Below are 27,314 nucleotides of genomic sequence, written 5' to 3' on the forward strand. Positions count from 1 at the left end.
AGTCCGCAAGTGACGAGGGATCACGAGCAACCACTTGCGTCCTTCTGGACGATAATTGCGGCGATAAAGAAGTCCATCACGGATGGCGAAGTGCGCAGCCTGACGTCGCAACGCCCGGGGAGCGGTATGCAGCGTAGGATTGGAAAGGAGGTCGCAGAGTGAGGATATCCAAGGATCCTGCCGCTGTTGCCTCGCCATGTCCTCAAACGGTTGCAATGTCGGGGTAGAGTCAATGGCGGTAAGGTCTGCTGTATCCGTGCCCAGAGGTGAACGGGACAGGGCGTCCGCATCGTTGTGTTTTCGCCCAGACCGATATATTACGCGGATGTCGTATTCCTGGAGGCGTAGAGCCCATCGGGCAAGGCGACCAGAGGGATCCTTCAGTGATGTCAGCCAGCAAAGGGCGTGATGGTCTGTCACGACATCGAAGGTACGGCCGTAAAGGTAGGGACGGAACTTGGCAATAGCCCACACGATGGCCAAACACTCTTTCTCCGTGACGGAGTAATTGGATTCGGCTTTTGTAAGCGTGCGGCTCGCATAGGCAACGACGTACTCTTCAAATTCTGGCTTCCTCTGGGCAAGTACGGCTCCCAACCCTACGCCACTGGCGTCAGTATGGATCTCGGTGGGCGCACGAGGATCGAAGTGGCGCAGTATAGGGGGTGAGGTGAGCAACCGACGTAACGTCAAAAAGGCTTGATCGCATGCAGGGGACCAGGTAGACAAGTCATGGTTGCCGCCAAGGAGCTTTGTCAGAGGTGCAATAACGGATGCAAAATTTGGAACGAATCGCCGGAAATATGAACAAAGGCCAATGAAACTGCGCAGGGCTTTTAGAGTGGTCGGTTGTGGGAAGTCGGCAACAGCTTGTAGCTTGGCAGGGTCAGGGAGCACACCGTCCTTCGAAACCACATGACCTAGAATCGTCAGCTTGCGGGCCGCAAAATGGCACTTCTTAAGGTTTAGCTGTAGACCGGCAGCCGTTAGGCACTGCAAAACCTGCTCTAGACGAGAAAGGTGGGTGTCGAAATCGGGAGAAAATATAACGATGTCGTCCAAGTAACATAAACATGTTTTCCACTTGAGGCCACGCAGAATATCGTCCATCATGCGCTCAAAAGTGGCGGGCGCATTACATAACCCGAACGGCATTACGTTAAATTCGTATAATCCATCGGGGGTCACAAATGCGGTTTTTTCACGGTCATCGTCTGCCATCGGCACCTGCCAATAACCGGAGCGCAGGTCCAGCGATGAGAAGAACTCAGCTCCTTGCAGATAGTCTAAGGCATCGTCAATCCGGGGCAGAGGGTACACGTCTTTCCGAGTGATCTTGTTAATTCTGCGGTAATCGACACAAAATCGGATCGATCCATCCTTCTTCGTGACAAGTACGACGGGAGAAGCCCAAGGGCTATTAGATGGCCGAATGACGCCACGCTCGAGCATCTCATCAACATGGCTTTCGATGACAGAACATTCTTTGGCCGAAACGCGATACGGTCGCTGGAGCAAAGGACGATGGGAGCCAGTGTTGATTCGATGAGAGACAGTCGTCGTGCGACCCAAAGAAGTCTTCTGGCAGTCGAAGGTGGATTTGAAACGTTGAAGAAGGGTCAGAAGCTGGTCGCGCTGAAGGGGATCGAGACTGTCATCTACGGCGGTAACGAAGGCAGTAGAGTCAAAAGGAAGAGGTCGGCTCATTGAGTTAATAGACAGAGAAGGTGACACATCCGGGAAGTCGACGAGGTGGCTGCCAATAGCTTCCACACGGCCAAGGGACTCACCACGAAGTACAGTTAGAGGTGATGGAGATGAATTACAGACAGCCATTGTGCCAGCCCCATTCTCTATAGTAAGGACGGCGTAGGGAAGAGGGGTACCTTTGCGACCGGAAAAAACATTAGACGGTGTGAACACGACTGTTGCCTCGGAAATTGTGTCACATGTCACTGGTAGGAGAACGGCAGAAGCTGGCGGAATTGTGCAATCGTCGGCGGCGCATAACTTAGAAGAAAGCGCAATACTCTCCGTTTCAGCGTCAAACAGAGGAAGTAAAGTAAGCTCGGCTCGGGCACAGTCAACAATGGCGCTATGACGGGACAAGAAGTCCCACCCTAAGATGATGCGATGGGAACAAGTTGGCAGGACGAGAAACTCGATGATGTACAGCTCATTTTGTATTAGAATCCGGGCGGTGCAAACTGCGAGGGGCTCGACCTGATGCGCTGTGGCAGTGCGGAGATGAAAACCGGAAATTGGCGTCCTCACTTTTCTTAATTTGCGGCAAATCTCTTCGTCCATAACTGATAACGCAGCTCCAGTGTCAACCAAGGCGCAAGTGGGGATTCCTTCCACCTGGACTTCAATCGTGTTTGCGGGGGACAGACAAGGGCTTCGGTATTTCGACGGCGCCGCAGTTCTTGCCTCCGGAACTGCGGCAATCAGTTTTCCTCCGGGGCATTCGGACGACGCCGCATCGGCGAGATGGAACGACGTCGAGGGGAGAACGACCGGCGGGTACCGGAAGAGAGGTCGTCACGAGAAGGCGGTGAGTAGGGCGGCTCGGCATGGGCGTCGTTGTAAGGGCGGCGAGCAACGTACGAGTTATCAGCGTAGGCCGGCCGTCGGTAAGAGTCTCCTGGCGGCGGAACCTCACGGCGGCAATGACGTGCGACGTGGTCAGGAATTCCACAGGAGAAACATATCGGCCGGTTATCAGGCGTTCGCCAGGTGTTGGTGTGGAGCGGCGGCGGTCGAACCTGAGTAAGATGCGGCGGCGGCTGTGGGCGGCGGCGAGGCACATAAGCGTTAGTCGGGGACCGTGCCGCAACTTCAGCGTAGCAAAGTGGCGCCGCAACAGGTAAGGGCTCGGGAGCAGCTGGGATAGCTGCTGCGACTTGCTCTCGAATCATCTGATGGAGTGGCGACGACTGGGCAGGATCTTGTATCGGCGACGGCTGCAGCGATAAACAAGGCAAGAGCGAGATCTGCCTGGCGACCTCCTCCCGAATCAGATCTTTAATGCGGCGCAGCAGGGACGGGTTTTCGTCAACTTCCAGTGCACAGAGCGGATCGTCACGCTGTGGCAGTCGGCGACGAGTCAAATTGCGCTGCCTGCGCAACTCGTCGTAACTTTGGCACAAGCTTACGACTTCGCTTACGTTTTGGGGGTTTTTCGCCAGCAGCATCTGGAACGCGTCCTCGTCTATGCCTTTAAGGATGTGCTTGACCATGTCGGGCTCAGGCATCGACGGGTTCACGCGGCGGCAGAGATCTACTACATCCTCAATGTAGCAGGTGAAGGTCTCACCGGCCTGTTGAGCCCGCTCTCTTAAGCGCTGCTCCGCGAGAAGCTTGCGCACAGCTGGGCGACCGAATACGCCAGTGATGTTCGTTGTAAATGCGGGCCACGTTGCCCTATCAGCTGGGTGGTTCAGAAACCACTGTTCGGCCACCCCCCTCAAGGAGAAACCCGCGTTACTGAGCTTCGTGACGTCGTCCCATCGATTGTACGCGCTTACTCGCTCAAAACAAGAAAGCCAGTCCTCGACGTCCTGGTCGTCCGCGCCATTGAACTGCGGTGGGTCACGCTGGCGGATCGCGCCGGAGCAGATGATAGCCGGCGGGGAAGGTGACGCGCTGTGTTGGGCATCACCAGGCATGGCTGACTCAGTGGGAGATGGCAGGGTGCGACTTCGGAGCTCCAGGCTTGAGGGTACACGGGGTGAGCTGAGGCGGAGAACCCGCACACTCCACCAAACTGTAAGATGGGTTTATTGCGGAAGGAAATGCGGCAGGATGCTCAGAGAAGGCAGTCCAAAGCAAGCGGGGCACACGGCTGGCTCTCACGCGCTCTTCTCGCGGTCCACGCTGAAGATGATGCCTGTCCAGTTCACCGGTGCTTCATCTTCCTTGCCGTTATTGCACGACGGCCAATCTCCTCGATAGGGTAGGAGATAGCATAGAGCTTTTGACCACTGTCACCTCTTCACACTAAAATATATATATATATATATATATATATATATATATATATATATATATATATATATATATATATAGATATATATATATATATATATATATATATTGTAGTGAGGATAATGAACAGATGCGACAGGCCATCAGGCCATTGGGGTATCCGCCTCACCAGGATAGAACATGAAGGATTGTGTCCAATCCACTTGCAATTAAATTTGTAACAATTTAATTGCAATTAAATTGTTGCAATATATTTGTTACAATTTGGTTACAATTACGTTCTTAACTTCTCGTTGTCGTGCGACACAACATTGAATGAGCGCCCCGGTAACTCCCTTGTACGCGTATTACACTGTTGCTGCATATCTAGAGCCTTTACTCTCAAGTTAGGTGAATGATTCAGGAATCGCTAACACACAGATACCCTAAAGCTGCGCTTCTACTTTCTAGTGCAGGCGATATAATTTCGAGGCCACTTGATCAGTATTCGTTACCGCTGACAATTTGCACAGTTGGCCGACGTCGTTTAAGGCATATGTCGTTGAAGCTCGGCTGACGAGGGGTAATGCACCAATTAGGACCAGTGGCTGTCGCGACTATGGGTGCCTGTAGTGTGCATGCGCTCTTTTAATAGCAGAGCTCTTGATGCCTGAGCTTGGTACATCTACGTTTGTCTAAAACATACCATAAACATATCGAGCGCACTTGAGCGTGCCCCCGTGTCTAGCGCCCGGTGTCGTCAAGGCTTGCGCGTCGGCTTGCGCCACGTGAGCAGCTCACCAAAAATCCAAAAGATAATCCCGAAAGCATGTTAGTGTGCGCATAGTGATGTGTTTGCGGCATCGCCCAACTCGACTTTTCAGAACACTCTGCGCAACGAGTTGTTATCCCTCGTTAACTCTTCACTTCGCCAGCTCATGTGCATTCGGGCCTGAAGTGTGTAGCACCGACAAGCTCGTGCCACAGACGTCGAATTCGCAAAACTGGTCACCGCCGGTTCTAGGGTACGCTAATTTGGCCCACATTTTGAGAGGTGTATAAGCCTGCAGAAAAATAATCAATGCGAACTTCCAGCGACAAATTCGGTCATCTATGTGAGGTTCAACGGCCGGGTCTTTGAGAAAGGGAGATCCGCGGCTATCTTTGCTTTTTTTCAGCCTTGTTCCACTAGTGAAGCTGCGGCAATTTGTATACCCTCGTCTCACCCTACGTCACATAGGCATGCCTAACAGTTTCCGAGGAGCCAAACGCATGGTGCCACGGTCGTCGTTGTAATGCATGCCGGTTCTACTGAAGCTACCCCTTCCCTTTGAGGGATAGCGATACGCGTCTGCAGCAGGCTCTGAATGTCGGTTTAGAGAGTGTGAAACCGTGTAGCCCCTTGTCTTTGTAGCTGGCCCTTTGCGATAGTTATGGCACTGGGCAACCCGCTTTTGTAGTGGCAAAGATTTCGATTCATTGAGACATTGTAGCCCACTGGGCGACTCGCGTTTCGAGCGTGTGTCGGTAATGCATACGCACCCCCGATTTTCCGGTCATGTGGGGCTACTCCTAAGCAGGTCACGTAGGTAACGTTGAACTCGTAGTTGGCTACAACGTGAACTACGCTGCTGGAAGACTGCACCAAGAGAGTCTCGTTGGGTAGGAGATTTGTGCCCTTGACCAGTACACGTTCCACGCCTGCGTACAAAAGACATGACGAACAACCGGCATTTGAGCATCTCACCTTGTGCCACATTAGTATTGCAGGAAACGGTCTCAATGTTGAAGGATTACGAGTGATACACTCTTATGATTATCAAATTGCTGTATAACATAGATGTTGCTGGCGTTAGTCGATGCACGCCAAACAATTTTCCCAAATAACGTTATGCTGACGGTTTTAAAATGAAGTAACCGAGACTAAAAAGCTTGACAATTATTTTTGCTGCCTTTCGGGCCTTATTGAACTAGACACACTTCACCGTTAGACTTCGCGATGTGAACAGCCTTCAGACTATAAAATTCCGTTAGGTTAAAAACTTTCAAGTTGCATTCCCCAAGTGTTCACCCGGCAACAGCGCTGGAATCATACTAAAGACATGCCGAGTAATGGACGTCAGACAAAGAGGTCAATGCCAATCGTCCCACCTACCCAATAATATATAGGAAAGAACCAGTCAGACAGACACAACTAGAACTTAGTAAGATAGTCATTACGAACCACTTTTAAGAAGGCGCTCCTTGACTTCAAAAAGAGGTTCTGGATGGAGAACTCCGCTTATCGGGGAGTGCGTGAGGAAGAAACTGTACACTGAATGGGGGTCGCTGTATAGCCATGCATAATTGTGCTCCAAGTGCTGAGGAACCTCGGTGGCGGCCGGAACGCACGCTGCAAGTGAACGAGAAAGAAACGGGAACTGTAAAGAACAGTACATTGTCTATGACGCGGGATGTTCAAAGTTCAGGAGTTCTGGCATAGTGAAGTTCATCCTGAAGCATTATCAATAGACTTCTCTTATTGACAGCATTTTCATCCGAGGAATGGTGGTGCTTTCGTTCTGAAACACGTGCTACGTGACACACTGGCTAGGAAGGGGTTTTAGGGTTCGTAGTTTTCAAGTATGCTATTTCATAACTAGTTTACTGCCTCTATAAATCGTTCTAGATGGCAACGTATACTAAACAAATGAATTCTTAGACAAGTTCAGTCATTAAAATAACCAACTGCTAATAAAATTGTAAAACAACGTTTGGAAGTAACTTCTTAAGATAGAAATATGGGCGCGGTTACTATCACCGCAAATGGTCAACGAAGGTAAAGCTACTACGATAGATTTTTCGGATAACCTAGAAATGTTTGGCACGATAATGAATCGCTGAATGGAATTACCGGTTTTCCGCAACCGGGTAAAGGCCGCTGTCAAAAACTTAAGACACCGATGGCGCTCCGGAATCATAACAATGTTACCAACAGTGCCTTAAAATTCAGTGTACATTCTACAAGCACATACACTCCGTCGAATTTGTTTGTGTGTGCATGTCTGGTCACTGATATGTTGCCTATGTAATTTCATCCGAGGACACGGCTTAAGAAATGGTCCTATTACTGAAGTTTACTATACGCCTCGAGCGCGGCCTGTAGGGGCGCCACTGAAATCCCCCTAGCGGCCCGTTTCGAAAGCAGGCGCGGGAGTCCCTGGCCCGCTCCCCCCTGTCGCCGTTGCTTTTGGGGCTCGTTCAAGACAGCGATTTACCATTTGTCCGCGTTCGAAATACCGAATAACGTGGAGCAGGCACTCTGTTTGCAAGCCTGGTGTGTTCACGAGAGTATAAACGTTTCTGACGCGATCTTAGAAAGATCTATATGAGCGCCGGGCGTGTGTCACAGGCCGGCGTCCCAAAGCCAGCATTTGCATGCAGCTGATTGCAATTCCGCTGCCCTGAAATTTAGTGGCAGTAAGCAGTGTTTCCTCCGATGGTCATGTTGCGGCCATACACACTATGATGTAATTCGACTTTGTGCACTATAATATCCAGCGGAGCACTCATACCTGACAGCACGCAAGTTACGCCTGCCAATATCACAGTATCACATATCAGATATTGGTCAGTACCCTGAACAAGCCAATGCGGCATAAATTTCGCAAACATTGTACCAAAGAAGTACGATGGATAATGCAAAAGTACACTCCGGAGTCAGCACACGGCGACAAATTTAATGCTGGGTCGTCTTGTCCCGAGGTGAGCGCTCGCTATAAGATTCATCTCTTACATTTATCCTCCACGAGAAGCGCGAAGATGGGCTTATAGAGTAATCCGCGTCCGCGACCAAACCCTTCTTCGAAACATCGTCCTATGACACAGGGAGACTGCAGAATCTAGCATAAACCGAAATCAGATACCCTTATCAGATACGACACTCTTCCAACGAGCCCGTGTGTACGAGATTTCGGCGCACCTTAAGGATCTCCAGGTGGTCAAAATTAATCCGGAGCCCTCCACTACGGCGTGCCTCATCGTCTCCGTTGCGTCGGCGCGTTAAACCCTGCAATCAATCAATCAACTCCTTCAACGACACCTCGTATTTCTTGTGAACTGCTTACTCTGTATTCTTCAAAAAAATGCGTCCGCCGAATGATCAGCCGTTCGTTGAAGGCAAAAAACAAACGAAAAGTGAACACGCAGCTTGTGTGTGTGATTAATAAAACGTTCATTCGTTGATTTCGCTCCGCATTTGTAAACAACGACAGTTGAGCGTCCTCCTCCCCCCCCCCCCCCCCGCCCCATGTCTAGCGAAATATCAGTGCATTTTGCATCTAGTTGGTCTGGTGAATACTACCTCGCTCAAACACACGTCTTTAGCATTTCAGAAGCTGGACTCGGTTTTTTTTTATTCCCGTACGACTATTCTATTTATTCCTGACTTGCAGACCATTCATTTTCCCGTGGTTTCATTAACATATATCTTGGTTCATGCATAAGGCATGAGTGGGCACATATCTGACAATGCATGATAAGGCATGAGTGGGTACATATCTGACAATGACATAGCCTTTGAGTGTACTTAACATTTTCGCGTGGTTTATATTCCCATAAAAGGCGCGGGTTTTTGTACGCTATTGGGTTATCACATCCCCGAAACATATTTTTCTACGACGTACATATTCGAAGCAAAGCCGCATGTGTTGTCTGCGCTGCAAAACGAACCAACCTAGCTCTTACAGTGCCAATATCAAGTCTAAACGAGGTGACAATAAATAGAATTCACTTGTGCTGACGTGTTCGAAGGTGACAGCGGTGATATGCTGCTGCCGTCGTCGACGCCCGCAAGAGCGGCCAAGAAGCGCGCAGAACCGCCTCCCCGGGTAGCTCTTACTGGCGTTCGAGCGCTCTACCAAGACGCAGCTGTTTTTTTAAGCGTCCTAAACGTGCAGTTAGCTTACAGACGTCACCTTAACAAGTTGTTTAGTGCGCGGAAAGGCAAAGAGAAGCGAAAGGGAACCAAAACACTGCATGACCGCCTATCAGTCGCGCAGCGCTAATCCCGCAAACGCCGCGGAGAAGCGGCGGCAGGCGGCGCAGCGATCGCGAATCTCGAGGCGTACACGCGAGAAGATGCTACGCCGTCTATACGACTGCCCTGGGCAGTTGTATATAACACGAAGTGGTAGCACAGCGAGTGCTCAGCCAGTCGCACCTTGTTTTGCTTCAAGACTGAAACTCTGAGTTTCCTAAGGGTGCTTCTTCACGTGGCATTACGGTGTTTGCCTCTAATTTCGCTCAAGGAGTTTGGAATGTTAATATGTAAATGTTCACGCTCCATCTAAATCTCAGGAATTACCAAGCCGTTTTAAGAGTTTAAAAAATGGGGTTTTTTAGTGCCGACCCAAATGCGTGTCCGAGGTAGACAGCGGAATCGCCTATTAAATATTTCTTGGGCTGTAATGAAAAGCAAAGACCACAAGTACATTTTAACGAGCTGCAATGAGAAATACTGACTGCATCTCTGCACGGTTTGCTGAAAAATTTTCCAATTAGGATTAGTCTTCTGCTACCCCTGCCATGTAACTACCTGTCATCTTCCCTTAAACTCTCGGTTCTCTATTGAGGTTGGCAACGGAGGTTTGTTCATTTCAAATCGAATTTCCCGCGCTCGCTATTCTTACGTGTCGTTTTTGGCACAGCGCGTGCTTTTTTCTGCATGATTTGTTCTGCTGTGTTTGGAGAAGCAGTAGCCAAATAGTTTTGTTAAAAATTATCTGGCCTTTCATGAACCCCGGTTTTTATTAAAGCGTAAGTTTTCCTTTGCTGCCATTAAAGCTAATTCAACAAGTACTGGGAGGTAAAAAAACACTGGTTATCTCAGTTACGAATTTACATTTTTCTTAAAATATTCATGAGGTTTCTATTAAGCGGTAGAACGAGAACATGTATCAGCCATTCCGAAAGTTTCAGTCGTTTGGAACGTTCCTGTCTGCATTCGTTCCGGTCTCTTGGAACGTTCTTGTCTGTTGTTCGCGCATTCTTTCACGTTGGCCAGTCCGCTTAATTGAGTGATAGAAAGAAAAAAACTTCTCGTTGAAGTAATGCAAGAGAGACGATGGGTGGCACCCAATTTGAGCTTCGAAAGTACGTATCACTAAGTCAACATCACTGCACGTGATCCCAATCGAGGAAAAAGAGGAAACAAACATGGGTCTGGAGAAGACTCATAACTCACACGAAATTTGACAGTAGAAGTGAAGAAACAGGATTGGTGTGAAGGCAATAGCCCAAGACAGCACAAAATAGTAGCAAAAGAGTGAGTGGTCATTGAAAAAACATTGTTCCCAATAAGAAATAGAGATATAAGCAAATTTCTTCAATTCTTTCTAATGATTATCATGACACCCTATAGGATACACAATAGTCCTTCCCTGCCGTGCTGAAATCTCTCCAGGAGTTGACTGGAGGCACCTTTATGGCAAGTCTACTCTTTAGGAAACCGCCAGTAACAGTTCGTGGCTGTAAAAATCTCCCTAACGCTTCTACTAAGAGGGATATTGCACCTTTACGCGATTTTATTTCGTGAAAGCAGTCAGTTGCATTCCACTTTGAGCAGGCCTTTTCTTCAACATTTTTAAATGCAAAGTAGCCTGAGGTACTGCTCGATTTAGCTGTGTTGCTGAAATGAGAGTAAAAGCCTTAAAAAGCAGAAACATATACACGGGAGAGTGCGTTATGAAATGAAACCATTATTCCCCCCTTTTAACGGAGCTTTTTATACCGGCTACGTGTTTCCAAATGTGAAGTGTGTTTTTGTTGCCCTGAAGTTCACAATAATTAGCGTTTTCGAGGCGCCAAATGCAATAAAACTGACACGTTTCCTTTCATGGACAATGTATTGAGCCTTACAGTGGTTTTTTACAATGATTTTCTTGTTTACTATAGGTGTTGGATCACTCGACATATTCTGTGATGTTCGAGACAAGGTATGGTTCGACGTGCTCAGTGGTGAGATAGCGCATCATTATTCGGCTTCAGTGAAGAATTATGGGCAAGAACTTTGAACACACTAAGTAGATGGTTTTCTGCTTACCTGCAAAACGTTTGTGTCGTCGAAGAACATTGAGTTTGCTTGACAGCACGTATTGGAACCTGGCGAAAAAACATAGAAATTCGCGTTCATGAGATAACTTTGAAAAAAATCTAAATATTTCTAAGCCGTCGGAAATTACTAGCACATAATTATAAGCATCCGCCCTTTTAGGGTCCCATGGCAATTCACAGTGCATCTATAGCTCGCGTTTGTAGTCAATTGGACAAAGGTGTGATTATGCGACTATGGAAGAGTTCCTTAAATTAAACGTTGTTTTGACTTAATACCGGTGTGAGAATTTGCTTTTCACGGAGCCAGCTGTCGGCCAATAGAACAGAAGATGAAGTGCGTGTGCCGTGGTCCGTGAAGAGTACGTGGAAGAAGGAAAACGTAGTGGAGGCGATGGTAAGAAAAGACGTTGCTACAACGGATGCAGGAGGAACGAGGCAGTCGGCGAGTTCTCTGCGTGACGACAAAGCTCCGGGAACCTCAAGGCCTACCCACATCTTTCTCCTGGCCTGAAGGACTGACGGCATCTCTGCAGCGTCCTCAACGTAGCCCTCTTCTTTAACCATCGAACGCACTGGGAAAGTGCCATTTCATCTATCGGCTGCGGCCGCGTCAACAACAAGGGCACCACGCCAGCTCACTGGCATTGACCTTGCAAGTGCGCCCGTTGAATAGGGCTTTGCCGTTTTCTTTTCTTGCGACTGATTCCTTTAGGTTGGTTTATTAATGAGTGAATCGGTATATCAAGTAAGTATTGAACGCCATTAATATAGTTTGTAGTGTCTACGTCTCACGCCGAATCACCTCATTCTTCTCGGCAGAGTCTGCGAGTCCTCCTGCCCAACAAAACAACCCGCTTCGCACTCACGTTTCCTCGCCGTAGGGATAGAAGGTTGCTAAATACAGAGCGGTAATTTATCGCTTACAGTGCACCCATGCTTGATTATTCCAAACGGTTATAGCGAGTATTGGAACGGCAAGTACGTTTTTTTAGCTGTAACCCATTTTTTGATCAAAGCAAGGCACTAGGTTTGTGAGGGGTGCGGGTAGGTAGGGAGGGGATTGAAAGTTTTATTTCTTCAGCAGTTGGCAGTGTGATGGGACTCATGTCCTTTTGAAGGGGGTTTCCGTTTCGTACTAAGCAAATTGTTTCACTTGTGTCAAGTGGCTCTTTAAGCTTGATTGTGCCAGTTGAACCACAGTGTGTTCTTACAGTGTGGTGCGCTCCACACGACGAGTGTTTTCAAAAGCACTGGATAAGAAAGTTGGGTATATAGCAAGTTTGGTTGAAATTTCAGACAAGAAGATGAGGAGCTGCAGCGGGGTCTGTTTTCCTATTTGGGGCACATGAGAATCAGTATGACAGGAGCGTACAGCGCCCTTCTCGTTCAACTCAGCATGGTAATTGCCCTATCAAGGGAAGTTGGGCATCGCGTGTTGGGCACGAAGTACGTGCGTCCAGCAACAGGAAAGGTGCTTAAGGTAAAAAATCACCAGCAAAAATATACAACAAAAACCTTATTCTAGGTTTTGTTTACTGCTGAGCCAGGGCGTTTTTTTTTTGAAAAAGAGATGACGTCACGGCTTTTTTTATTCCAAATGCTGCAGAAACCGCATTTTTTTAACTGCTTGAACTATCCAAACAAAGTAAAAACACGTAGTTTACAAAACGAATAGCAGAAATGCACGTTAGTCATTATTTTTAAATTGGAATGGCCGCAAACTGCAAGCAAACAGGGTGCCACGTATTAGTGCAAGACTGTGAGAGAGTTCTTCCAGCGTTCTGTGGTAATACTACTTTTTGTGCCGTAATTAGTGAGTATCGGAGAACGACAGATGTGACAAAAACCGAGCCACTGTATGCGCACTACGTGCGTATGCACACGGTGTGGGCAAGGACTTATTGGAATTAGCAGTTGTTTGTAGTTATTTCTTGGTTTCCAATCATATAATAATCGGGAGAAAACCTATCAGTCTGCAGGGCTAAAAACGTGGCAGCTACAGATAGCGTACTTCTCGTTACTGATCTGAAATTTGTCCTTGATGGGAAGGGCATAAGCAATCGAAACGACGTATCCACAGTACGCGAAATCCGTAAATGCTAGGACTACGTCGGCGTTGCCTTTCAAAGCGTGCGTTTTCTCGAAAGCAATCCACCTCACCCTGCTCCAACAAACCCCGCTGGCCGGAGCTTGTAACAAAAGGAATAGAGCGCGTTCCCAAGAACGCTTTCGGTAAGTCTACGTGTCAAACAATCTGATACGGGACAACGCCTACTGGTGCCGTTGCACCAGAACCCAAGCTACCTCGGTAACTGTCTTTATGCTTTAGTACATCACTCAGTCAACGCAACATATAATCATCGATATCAGGTTAATGGAGAGGACGGCTATTGTCATTATTATCCGGAGGAGTATAGCCAATAATATTATCAAATAACACAAACAGGCTGGCAGGGACACCATATTCTTAAAGCAGATATATACTGCTTTGCTACATTCCTGCAATTGAAAGTGGGCCGAATACGAGCATGGAGGGCGGACATTTTTCACGCGTTACTACACTTTAGATGAATTACGTCATGCAATCAACAAATGTCCGGACGCTTGTCGAGTCCTGAACCGTACTCTACGCTGTCGAAAATGGAAGTGAAAAGCTCTATAGAAGCGGAACGAACACAAAAACACGAGCACCACGGCTAATCGCCTACGTTTTCTGAAGGCGATAATGTGCCGATACTTAGATATTCGTATTTACGTTACTGAATCGTATTTACGTTACGGTCTTATTTTTTATTTCTGTTTATTGGCAAAATGATACTGGAACTGGCTGCTTTCCTACTACGCTGTTTCACGCCTGCCTCTTAGCTTCTAATAAGCTATATTTAGTTTTACTGCTAACCTTTGGCAGCCCAGTGAAGTATTATGTATAACCTAAAACAAATGTTTTTTACCCTTCTACCCACAGTGCCATTCAGGCATTACCATCAAGGGGGGCGGGAGGTTCCTGGCAATCAGACAATTACAATGCATTGCACTAACAGAAAGGGAAAATACGCCGTACGTTACAACAAACTCCGGCACACAATCAACAGCACTAAGAAGCAAAAGTAGCCTATATGAGCGTTATGTGCCGCACCAACATAAATTTCCTAGATAACGGCACTGTACAAATACAAAAAAAGATAGACTATGTAACACGAAATAAACTTTGCATGAAATCAAAGTACAGTTCAGAGAGAACGATATTTCAGCGAGTTAACAACAAGTTATCGTTCCATCGGTAAAATTATTAAGCAATCATACAAGCACAACTATAAGCCTAAACCCTTTATCTTTCGCGGCAGCCAATCGCAGAAACAAATGCTTTTGACCTCCTACGAACCCCACGTTAACTAGGCCGGTGTGCAACCGCTGTTTCGTCGGTTTTTCTTCATATCTCGCGCAGTTTCTGGAAGTTCGTGCTGAAATTAGTTTGACTGTTGTTTCGCCGTGGAGTTTCTTTCGCCTTGGAGCGACACCTTCAAACCGGGGATTGGCAGCTGGCGATACTGTACTTGTAGCAATCACCACCGTAATTCCCAGCTCATGTAATTTCAGGCGTAATCACCTACAACCGAATAAACTGTTGCTGACAATTTTATTCAATAATTCTCACCAATCATTGTTTCTGAGAGCGTATGAGTTCTATGACTTGGGAACATGACGGCATCATGCTTGGAAGTTACATAATTTTTTCTAGTTAAGTCAAGCCCGTATTCGGTACTGAAAATAAAAATTACTGTCATAACAGGGAGAAACGTAGAAGACATTGTTTTTATCGGTTTTTATAAAAACCGAATTGATCCATAAGCGTAAGGCAACTTTACTACGAAAATAATCATCGCAAGATTAGGTTTGGATACATCGCAAATATATTTCTATGCGGCGGAGGGTTTGTTGCAGGCCTATAGGAACATGGCGGAAGCATTGTATACATGTTTTGCAATTTGTAAAGCCGGTAAACAAGGTACTAAAGGGACACGGAAGTGATTTGTAAACATTGTTAGATTACTTGCGGAAATAAACGGTTAGATGGTGTAGGCCATTTTAGGGCAATTTGGGTGTGTTCGCGCCAATGTATTCAGTAGAGAAATTGATTCGAAACTACGGTTATTCTTACTTTACCCCCATTGGCGAATTTGTATAAGGCTTCCTAAGACGCACAGAGTTATAGATTCACTTTACACGCAGAGTTTGAGGCTCAGCGAACCGTTGTCGGGTTGTCAGAAGTCAACCACGAAATTACAACTAAGCCTCGGAAAGATTTGTTCCCTGTTGAATTTATTTTAGTTTTTTTTGTTTCCAGGGCGTACAGTTGTGCACATAGCTTGTGAAATTTGTTTTTAAAGTTTGTAAAAATCTAGGAAGGCAATAAATTACCCCACTTGCGCGTATGAAGCTCTTTAGTGGTGTTCCGACACCTCGCTGGCTTAGCTGCAGTGGAGTAATAACCGGCCTATACGTGTCCCATTGGTGGGCTTGTTCAAAATTTAATGTCAGTTATGGCGGAGTACAAGTTACAAAACTTGGTATATGTATTAGCCAGTTAAAACTTGTAAAGCGTAAAGCACGCCTACGATAAGCACCTTTTAGGCAATGTGAGCTAGCAGGCTGCTCTGCAGGGTATCACTCTCCGCTATTGCTTTTCCTTTCTTAAGGAAGGGCTATGTAGGCAATCAGATACTTCTCGGGGCCCGGCGGAAGCTTACTGCAGGATCATTATTACGAAATGGTAAACAAATGGTAAATGGTAAACAAGTAAAAGAATTACATGACGGAATAGGCATGAACGAAACAGGCTTCATCGAATAGTGGGGTTTAACACGCCGACGCTACGCAGGCCATTGGGCGAGCAGGAGTAGAGGGCTCCGGATCAATTTTCATCGCCTGCGGAGTTGTAATTTGTGCCGAAAACTCCAACGCACGTGGGTTTTCGCTTTTAGCCTCCATCAGAACAGCGGCCGAACGAAGGAAGGAATACGTTTTTTTTCGTCCATCGGGATCAGTTATTCAGGGTGAATGAGGCCCACAGGGCCGCCGCGACCGCCAGGGCCCGGGAGGTGGTCAGGACTGGGCCTGACTCCCCCGTGTCACGCAACATATGGGAGGGGAGGGAACGGGGGGACGGGTTTGCGGAGCATTCGCAGAGGGAATGGTAGTGAGTGTCAACTGCCCCGCAGGCTGGATAGGTAGGGTCAGTAAAGAGGTGTGGATGACTGTGTATCAATTGTGTTCTGTGTGGGAAGATGTGCGTTTGTAGGATGCGCAGCATGTGTCCTGCCTCCGGAGATAGGTGTGGGTGCAGGGGTGGGTATCGCCGGTGGGGAAGCGGTAGTGCAGGGCAATATCGCTTTATTGCAGGAGGGAGGTTGGCTTGCCTGCAGGGGCATCGCACGTAGGCGTAGTGAAAATGGCGACGTGCCGAATTAGTTCGCGAGCACGTATGTGCACCACTTCATTCATGCCTACGCCTGTGTGGGCTGGTGTCTACAGCAGGGTCACGATGTCGGATGGAGGATTTTTAAAGAGAATTTTCAATGCAATCGGAGAGATGTTACCGCGAATAAAATTGCGGATTGCCTGCTGACAGTCACAGAGGACGGATTCGGGGGTGGGGCGCTGGGTGAGCGCGAGGGCAATGGCTGCCTCCTCCACCGTGGTTGTGTTGCTAGTTAGCATGGTAGCCGCGGTGCCGTTTGGGGATGTGTGATGGCCAACAACAGCTACCCACTGTGCAGGTTTGTGAGGGTAGGGGGTGGCATGAGTGTGTAGTGTGCATGGTGATGGTGGGTATAGTTTATAGTGGGCGTTGGCTCGTGCCAGTCGGCTGGCTGCATGGAAAGTTGGGTGCATTTGGCGAGGAATTTGGCGAATACGGATGCTGTTACGAATGTGAGGTTGAATGGGTAGGGGGAGTGGGATGGTGGGTGGTAGTACGTTTATAGAGTTGAGAATGCAGTGCCCTGTACGGGAGCACGCGAGGCGCGTGAGTTGGGAGACGCGGTGGCCGTCTAGGCGCTCCCGTATGGTGTTGTGTATGCCGAGCTCGAGTAAGCGATGCGTTGGTACGTACGGGGGAAGCAGGAGTGCATGCCTATACGTCTTCCGGAGGAGGGCATCAAGTGAGTCGAGTTGGGTAGATCTAAGGTTAAGGTATGGTAGGGGGTACAAGATACGGTTGAGTAGAACACTGTGTACGAGACAGAGTCGGTCCTGTTTCGTGACGACGTGGTGTTTGCTGGTGATTCGTCTATTGAGATGCGTGGTTTGGGTAACGTATTTTTTTGCGTGCTGGAGCATGAGTGCGGGTGATCTGGTATGTGTTAGTGTGAGGCCTAAGACTCTAAGTTGGTGTGTGTGGGGTATTGGGTCATAGTGTATAAAAAGTTTGATGGGGGGTTTGGAGGGGGCTTGCTATGAGGGGGCGTGAAAGTTAGGAGAGATGATTTTTTTGGAGAGCACTGGAGCGCCAAAGGTTCGGTGTGATCTAAGACTTGGTTGAGGTCTTGTTGAAGTGTAGTTTCAATGTGCGGTCGGAGCCAGAGTGAACCCACAGGGCAATGTCATCTGCGTACAGTGTGATGCGTAGTGAGGGTGTGGTGAGGAGAGAGCGGGCAAGTGGGATTAGGGTGAAGTTAAAGAGCGTGGGCGAGAGGACCGCTCTATGTTGGCACGGGAGCAGTTCCGGCAGCATATTTGACGCTCCACGCTTTTGCATTTCGCAGGCCTTCATCGTTCCGCTGTTACTGCTCTATTCGCCGGAATCATGTGCAAGATATGGACCACCGACGCAGCTGCTATCGCCGAACGAAGATTTCCAACAACCATCCTTTTGCGACGTCTCCATCGGGTCTCTTAGCCTGGTGCGCACATTCATCTGCGCGCCAGCGTCATCGACGTCGACACCTACGGCACCTGCTGACTTAGAGGGATGGCCGGACGACAGTCTCTTCAGTGGGCACAGGAGCAGTTCCGGCAGCATGTTTGACGCTCCACGCTTTTGCATTTCTCAGGTGCGTAAGCAATTCTTGTTATATGCTAAAAGAAGCGACAACCGTTGCTTGCTTGTTCTCCCGTGCCCCGAAGTGCTTTGTGAAAGTATTTGTGACTGTATTTCTATGATGCTACTCTTGATACGCTCTGGTGACGTAGAATTGAATCCTGGGCCGTATAATACTCGTTCCGTAGCCCCCCTCGATGTTGAATCACTGCCGACCGACCCATCCGAGCAAATAACCGCAATCTTTACTATACTTAAAGACCTCCAGGCGCGTTCGGTGCAGTCCGCTAGCAGTCAGTCCGATCTCGCGGCTGACATAAAGGCAATCAAAGCTGGGCAAAAAAACATAGAGGACAACTTTCGCGAAGTACAGAAACGGGTCGATGCCTTACAAGTAAAAACTAAAGCGCTAGATCTTGACAACACTGCCACCAAAGAATCAGTAAGAAAACTAACAGCTCAAGTTGATTCCCTGCAGCTTCGCGTAGACGAGCTTGAAGACAGGTCGCGACGCAATAACCTTTTATTTTACGGCATTCCCGATAAGCGTGAAAAGTGGGAAGAATGTGAGGCAAAACCGCCTAATGCATTGGCAGGTGTGGTTGATCCGTTGCCAAGTGGTGCAATAGAAAGAGCCCATCGACTTGGCACGTTTTCGAATGACAAATGTCGCCGCATTATTGTCAAGTTTGCTAGCTTTAAAACAAAATATAAAATACTCGGGGCCCGTAAAAAGCTGAAAGAGAAGGACGTATCTGTTTCCGAAAATTTTTGTCTAGCCACACGTCAGATCCGTAAAAAGCTTGCTACGTACGCAAAAAACCAACCGGGTGAGCCCGCATTTCAACTACGCTACAAAACGCTAGTGATCAACAAAGAACAGTTCACGTACAGCCCAGCCACTGACAACGTAACCGTTACCCAGCCAGCACCCCGTCTAACTACGCAAAATGTGAACACTTTTCCATGAGAGGCATCCTAGGGGGATGCGAGGGGTAGTGGAGATAACCTATCCAACATATCTGTTTTGTTTTGTAACATCCGCAGTATCTGCAATAAACGAGAATCATTGGCATATCCGCCATTGACACCTGTAGCCCCGACATCTTAGTATTAAGAGAAACTTGGTTGACATCGCAAATTTTCGACAATGAAACATTTCTCTCGGCTCATTAGTACTCAATCTACCGCTGTGATCGCCCAAAAGGTCGAGGCGGTGGTGTTAGGCTAGCCATTTCCAAACTTTTAACTTCATCATACATACATGTACAGAGTGACTTAGAGACTGTCTGGGCAGTCGTCGAACTGGGTTATCAGAAAGTAGTCTTAGCTGCCTGTTACCGCCCCCCAACGCACAGTACCACTTTTGTTAACGAGCTACATGATGTTAATTACTCTGTTCGAACCCGTTACCCGAATCTCCCCATATTTTTGCTCGGTGATTTTAGTTTTCTCAACATAACCTGGCATACAGATTCCCCCACTATTATTCCCTTCACTTCGCTTGCCCAGGAATTTGTAGACTTTTGCACAACGTTCTCATTCACCCAAGTTGTCAAGCAATTAAGCAGAACTACTCAGACCACTGCAAACATTCTTGACCTCGTATAAACCTCTACGCCGGACTTATTATTATCAATTAGTTACCTACCCGGTTTGACCGACCATTCTTTATTATCGTTCTTTATTGACATGTCACGTCCAAATACGACAAAATCAACCAAAGTTATACGTAACTACAAGAAAGCTAACTTTGAAGCTATCAATAACCATTTAGGCGGTTTTCTTGAAACATTTTTGATGAATTTTGATAAACGAAGCGTCCAAGAGAACTGGGATTTGTTTGCAGCAAAGGTGAATGAGCTAACAAAAAAATTCATTCCTACTTATACTATTCAATCTAATCAAAAAGCGACATGGTACAACGTTCATTTAAAAAGGTTGTCTAACAAAAAGAAGCGCCTCCACAAATCAGTGAAGCAATCTTCATCCCCGCGCGCTGGTCTTCCTATAAGGCTGCGCATGACGCTTATGTAGCAGCACTAAAGAACGCCAAGATTAGCTTCCTACAAAGCACATTGCCACGCCTATTAACAACGGACACAAAAAAGTTTTGGCGTACTATCAATCCGAGTCGTAGCGACCACATAACACTAATCAACACGGATGGAACAGCTATCCCTCCTCATAAATGCGCAGCCGCTCTTAATGCCGCATTTATAAGCAACTTCTGCCAAAACACTAATCCTCCCTTACCTGCCACCCCCTACTATGACTATGTTGTAATGGCACCTATCACTATCGATGTGGGTGGCGTAGAGAAATTTATAAAATCTCTGAAACTTTCCTCTGCTCCAGGTTGTGACGAAATATGCCCAAAATTTTTAACTAACACATGTACCTACTCCTCAATTATACTAACAAAAATTTTCCAGCAAACCCTCGACGAAAGTGTCCTTCCTGCTCAATTCAAAATCGGGAAGGTGGTCCCCCTATATAAGTCCGGTAACAAACATTCCCCTCTCAATTACAGGCTCATTTCACTAACCAGCATTCAATGTAAAATCCTTGAGCACATTCTCTTTTCGAATCTCAGTAAATTCCTGGAGTCAAATTCATTTTTCTCTAAATCGCAGCATGGCTTTCGAAAGACCTATTCATGTGAAACACAGCTAATATCCTTTACACATAAGCTTAACCTCAGTCTCGACAAGTACTCCGTTTCTGATTGTATTTTTTTAAACTTTTCTAAAGCTTTCGATAAAGTTTCTCACAAATTACTCTTACATAAACTGCGCTCGCTTAACCTAGATGACAAGCTACTAACATGGCTAGAAGTTTTCCTTGCTAACCACTCCCAGTTCGTTTCAGCTAACAATTATGACTCCGAGCCCAGCGGCGTTCACTGAGGTGTTGCCCAGGGCTCGGTATTGGGTCCTCTTCTTTTCCTAATTTATATTAACGATTTACCGTTCTGCGTTTCTTCACACATTAATTTGTTCGCCGATGATTGTGTAATTTATCGACAAATAATCTCTGACAACGACGTCAAAACATTACAAGCAGATCTAAACGCTGTAACATCTTGGTGTAAAATCTGGTGCATGGAGCTAAACACTAACCAGTGCAAGTACATGCGTGGGTCCCGAACTCCTCAAGAGCTACCTTCGTACTCTATTAATAACTCCCTTCTAGAAAATGTGTCATGTTACAAATACCTAGGTGTTCACCTTTCAGCTGATCTTACATGGAACATTCACACGGATTATGTCGTCAACAACACTTACCGGGCATTAGGATACCTTCGGCGTAATTTTTCAAGAGCACCTTCTTCACTAAAACTACTACTTTACAAGACGCTGGTTCGGCCGAAGCTTGAATATGCGGCATCACTCTGGAATTCAAGCCAAGCTAACCTGACTCAAAAAGTAGAATTAGTTCAGAATAACGCGGCCCGTTACATACTATCCGATTATAACCGTACCTCCAGTGTCACACACATGAAATTGAGGCTTAACCTACCATCTCTAACGTCTCGTCGTAAAGTTCTTCGTCTGCGTCTTTTCCATAAAATATTCTATCACCCCGAACTACGCAGTGAATTCGTTGAAGCGCCTCATTACATTTCTGCTCGTTTAGATCACTCAAATAAAGTCAGGATACCCCATGCACGGACTAACGCTTTCTCACAGTCATTTTTCCCCCGGACAGCCACAGACTGGAACCACCTTCCCGACTCCAGTACCTGTATACAAAATCCGGTATTGTTCAAAAACACCTTAGCTAACATTGTATACTAGGAATGTTTTTGTACTTACCTGCCTGTAATTACTGTTTACTGTACTTATTTGCTTTGTTACCTAGCTAACATTGTATAATTAGGGAATGTTTTGTGCTTTATATTGCCTCTAATTTCACTCACCGTATTTCTGTATTACCCACTCCCCTCTGTAATGCCTTCGGGCCTTGAGGGTATAATAAATAAATAAATAAATAAATGTGGCGTTCCGCGGTCTGGCATGTGGAAAAGAACAGACTGGACATGGCCGAAGAGGATGGTAGCAGTACGTTGTGTAGGAAATTTATGATATAGTGATAGAAGTGTAGGCCTAAGTTTTCGGATGAAACTAACTGGAGGATGCTATGATGTGAGACATTTTCAAAGGCTTTTGGAAGGTCTAGTGAGAGAATACAGGTGTGGTCTTGTTGTGGGGGGTGTTGGTGGAAATCATAATGGTACTGTATAAGAGCGTCTTGAGTGGATAGGTTGGGTCAAAAGCCGATCATGCTATAGGGAGGTAGGCTTGAGTGTGTTCAAAGTGTGCATTATTACGATTCTGCAGGACTTGTTCGAGAAGTTTACTAAGGCAGGAGGTGAGGGAGATAGGGCGAAGGGTGTGTATGGAGGGAAGAGGGTGGTTGGGATGAGGTTGATGTTGGAGTGTTTGCAAGTGGAGGGGAGGGCGTTGTTAAGCCAGTGTTGGTTAAAGAGTTGCACAAGGTGTTCGAGGGCCTCCTCATCTAGGTGTCGTAAGGGGGCGTTTGTGATGTTGTCATGTCCTGGCGCGGTGTTACATTTCAGGGCTTGGATCGCTGCATGTAGCTCTGCAAAGCTCATAGGGGCATCGAGCTGTTGATTGGGGTTGCCAGTGTATTGTGGGGAACCAACAGGGTGTGGTGACGGCGGTGGGATGTAAATGGAGCGGAAGCTGTCGCATACGGCAGTGGGTGAGAGTTTAGTGTCGTCCGCTATCAGTTGAGTGGTTTGGTTCTGAGATTGGGTCTTAGTAGAGCGCGGACCGAATAGGCACCGAGGATGTGCCAAACTTTCTTAGTGGAGAGCTGGCCTCGCATTTCGTCGCAAATGTTATTCCATTGGTTCCCGGCTAAGGTGAGTGCGTGTGCTTCTATCTTTCTACCGAGGGTTTGTAGTTTGAGCCGAAGGTTGCGTGGGTGTTTATGTTTCCGCCAGCGCTTCTCTATGCTGGTGTAAGCCTCCCAAAGGTTACGGAGGTGCGTGTCTACATATTGTCTACATGGGACGTGTCTACTCCGGTAGCTGCAGCAACCACTATGCTAGGTGCATCTCCTACGTATTCGAATCACAGGCGAATTTAGTTGTTTCCTTTTTTGCCCTAATGTTGTTCTGGTATGATCGTACCTCCAACATGGCGGGTATTACCCAGAAAAGCCGGACAAGTTCGGAAGGTACGGGCCCGACTCCTCGCAGTTGAGCGTCTCGGGTGTTCCGGCGGGCGTTCATAGTGAACGGTATACGACACTTGTTATCCCAAAGCGGTGCGGGCAGGCTCATTTAATCCGTTCTGTAGCCGACAACAAAGCAGAAGAACGGTATGCTGAGTCTGAGATTTCGGGAATGAGGCAGCAATCATAACGTAAGGGGAATTCAAGCAGAACTGATGTTAGGAACTATAACAAAAACCGGCACATAGGCTTGTTGGCGACATAATAATTTTCTTCCCGAAAGAAAAAAAATAATGGTTACAACCACCGCATGCTCGCATACAAGAAAGTTAAAATTTGGCATCACCCCATCACACGTCCCATATTTATTATGCCGGCCGGTGAAAACGTCGCAAATATTTTTTATACCTGTTGCCGTTATAAAAAATACGGCCATTGGGCTTGACAAACGGCAATAAATAATGTTTTTTAGCCGGTACGTGGTATACAGACAAGAACAGGAGTTCGACAAACTCACTTTAGTGTTCCTTAAAAAAACCTAAACTTTTACTCACGTTAATATGTGAAGAACCCACGCTGACACCAGCAAACTTCGCATGATGAACGTTGCACCCAGTTTCAACTCTGAGAAGAAATAAAAGCACGGAATACAAGTCAGCGACCACAAATTGTAGTGCCAACATTAAAACAAACATTGTACTTTAAACTCTCCGTTTTTGCGTTAGCTGTGGCCATTATACCGAAGAGGGCACGGCGCTTTTCGGGGCAGCACTGCTTGCACACCGCCACTTTCGTTGCTACGTCGTGTGGCGAACACCTTCCCCGTAAAAAAAGAAAACTTTCCGTGATTGCGAATTCTAGCTCATGGCTGTAGTAACTAACGCTTGTTTGAGATGCACTGTATAGTAGGCGAGGGTAAAGAACGATTGCTCCTATGCGGTGCTGGCAGACGATTGGATTCAAATCGTGGCTCCTGTCGTTTTCTGCCTAACCAATTACTTCAGTATGTGTGCCGTTGGCTCAGTTGGTGCATAGATGGTCTCAACAAGTAGCGTAAAACGGTAGACACACAATGTATGATAGAGATAGAAATGCGCTACTCACAGCGCTTCAGTTGTCAGACGTGCATTTGTTTTTCTCTCTTATTCTGGAGATTCAGACTTAGCGCTATTTTTTCTTAACAAAGCACTCACTTCAGGAGCGGAAGAATAGCATGTGGCCAGACAGGATCAGCGACAGTAGCGCCTTTCCACAACGGGGGAAGCAAGCGCGCGTCCAGTTTCGATGAAGCCGTGATAGGATCCCGTTAGCAAATAACGTGGAACCCACACAATAAAAAAAAATACTTCACGGAAGTCGATGAACTTGAAATCTTTTCCTTGAGTTCTGGCCCACGGCACTCTCACCTTACGGTTTTTTTTAATTATGCACCTCTTGAGAAACGGCGTAACACGGACACGCTGCGTCGCACTGCACACAAATTATAGCACTGGAGACGTGAACCGAAGAATAGAGCACGAAAAACGCACGGGACGCTTAACAGGTCGCCTTGTCAGCCGACGGTCCTGGTGGGCTCGATCAAGTATCGCCTCAGTAGACATCGGCTCAACGCGGCACAATCCAGCGCCAACACACTGGTTTCGTCGCAAGTCTTACGCGCACACAGGCAATGCCGCCGCGTTTTTCCCGTGAAAGCGCGCTTGCACGCCGCCGGAGAAGAGTCTTCGGCACCCCGCGTCCTTGCCAAACCAGTTTCCAGTAAAGGGCGAGTTGGGAGGTTTGCCGATTACGGCACGTGTGCGGAGACATGGCCTTGCGGTTGTAAACAGCGCGCCTTGAAGTGCCCGAGGGCCCAGTCACGTGATTGGCGTTGCCCCGAATGTTATGAGCGAAAGGAAATGGGGCTGCATGAAGCACCGGAACTCTGTTGATAAACGGTGTGAGGTTTCGCAACATTCAGGAAGATTTACAGACAAAGCGCTAATTGCAGTCTAGTGAACTTGAAAATGTGACTTTTCTTGCTAGTAAGCGGGATCTTCAGGGTTTAAATGCGAGAAACTTTTCAGAATACATTATGGTTCACACTTGAAATACTTCGCGCCGCAAAAGAATTAGACATCGACATCCAATAGTGTTTGTTGAGGCTCTCAGTGATACGGAACACTTGCGGGCTTGCATGTGTACTGCTCCCTGAATGCGAGGTAAATGACATCAAAATGAAACATTTTCACTAATTGCACTGGCGAACGATAGTTTCGAGAAAACTACCTCAGCGCTCGCAAGGGTATATATAAAGTTTATGTAATATCTGTGCGTGTTTTATGTCAAAAGTAGGAAATTGAAGGAACCGTTTCAAAAGACCATATTACTATGCCCAGGTGAATTGGAAATAATTGAAAAAAAAAATGCGGACCTAATATTATCTGTGTCAATTCAAGAGATGTTTCAGCAATGGCGAGCAAGTATGCCTCTTATAAGAAAAAAAATGTATCAATTGGTATATGTATTAGCGAGTTAAAATCTACTGAAGCTTTTCTTCTAAAGCGTAAAGCACGCGTACGATAAGCACCTTTTAGGCAATGTTAGCTAGCAGGCTGCTCTGCAGGGTATCACTCTCCGCTATATCTTTTCCTTTCTTAAGGAAGGGCTATGTGGGCAATCAGATATTTCTCGGGGCCCGGCAGAATCTTACTGCAGAATCATTATTAACGAAATGGTGAACAGATGGTAAATGGTAAACAATTAAAAGAATTACACGACGGAATAGGCATGAACGAAACAGGCTTCATCGAATAGTGGGGTTTAACAGGCCGACGCTACGCAGGCCATTGGGCGAGCAGGAGTAGAGGGCTCCGGATCAATTTTGATCACCTGCGGAGTTTTAATTTGTGCCGAAAACTCGAACGCACGTGGGTTTTTGCTTTTAGCCGCCATCAGAACAGCGGCCGCACGAAGGAAGGAATGCGTTTTTTTTCGTCCATCGGGATCAGTTATTCGGGGTGAAGGAGGCCAAGAGGGCCGCCGCGACCGCCAGGGCCCGGGAGGTGGTCAGGACTTGGCCTCACTTCCCCGGGTCACGTAGGTGAATTGGAAATATTTAAAAAAAAATGCGGACCTAGTTCCATCCCTGTCAATTCCAGAGATGTTTCAGCAATGGCGAGCAAGTATGCCTCTTACAAGAAAAAAAATGTATCAAATAGGTGTTAAAAAATGCCTGACACTGATGACGTTTAGGGCTATTCTTTACTGTCGCAATGCAGAAACTTTTTGCTCTTATAGGCGTAAGAAAATATGTTCGGCGAGGGAAGCGTTTTCTAAGGGATTTAGAAACGCCGAAATGCTTTTTCTTCTAAAAAATTGTAACCAGCTTTTCTTTTTTCTATATTTTCTTAAAAAATTTCTAACGCCTTACTTTTGATGTAGCTCAAAACGATGGCGAATTGGGAATGCTAGCATAGATTAACCACTTTGTTGGCCTCGTAGACCAACGCTTGAGATGAAACGGAAATATGCGGGTTGAACTCTCAAATGAGAATTTCTTTTCTTTGGGCTAAAAAATCAGAAATCCTGGTCTTGGTGGAACAGTAATGGGGAATATACATGAAGTAATGGGATGCATCAGCTCCAGTTCATACCGATCAAACCCGCATGCATTATTTTACATTCCTTCTCACAACACTAAACTATATCGGCCTTTTACTGTAAAAGTTAATCTCTAAGAACACAAGTTCTGTCATGAATTATTTTATGACAAAGTTTTATGAATACGATTAATTTTCCTTTCTATTGGTCTAAAATGGCCCGCTTGCAACAGCATGGAACCTATTTTAACGGTAAAGCCCCTTAGGGGCTGGAGCTGTTGGCATCTCCTCATTGTTGACGTCGTCGTAATCGTCACCTAATGTGGTAACGGCACTTAAGCCTCGGAAAACTCGTGTACGCCTCGCGACACTACGTAACACGTGCTAAAAAGAACGGTTCCCTCATTTATGCCTCGCGCTGGAGCGCTTCG

The 27,314-nt window shown here is 46.8% G+C and overlaps 1 protein-coding gene across 1 annotated transcript in view; it reads right to left on the reverse strand.

Moving 5' to 3' along the window:
• The window catches only part of LOC144148161 (uncharacterized), a 61,427-nt gene extending 36,656 nt beyond the window's left edge, over window positions 1-24,771 (reverse strand). Inside the window, exons 1-5 of the mRNA XM_077679743.1 lie at window positions 24,654-24,771; window positions 23,857-23,926; window positions 11,048-11,106; window positions 6,191-6,358; window positions 5,509-5,667 (exon numbers count right to left, since the gene is read on the reverse strand). Coding sequence (XP_077535869.1) covers window positions 5,509-5,667; window positions 6,191-6,358; window positions 11,048-11,106; window positions 23,857-23,900 — 430 coding nt within the window. The 5' untranslated portion in view covers window positions 23,901-23,926; window positions 24,654-24,771. The remainder of the gene's footprint in view (window positions 1-5,508; window positions 5,668-6,190; window positions 6,359-11,047; window positions 11,107-23,856; window positions 23,927-24,653) is intronic.
• Between the last annotated feature and the right edge of the window lie 2,543 nt (window positions 24,772-27,314).

This window comes from Haemaphysalis longicornis, unplaced genomic scaffold, assembly GCF_048455015.1.
Source record: "Haemaphysalis longicornis isolate Haplotype H1 unplaced genomic scaffold, Haemaphysalis longicornis Haplotype H1 scaffold_8, whole genome shotgun sequence".
In the NCBI taxonomy this organism is placed as follows: domain Eukaryota; kingdom Metazoa; phylum Arthropoda; class Arachnida; order Ixodida; family Ixodidae; genus Haemaphysalis; species Haemaphysalis longicornis.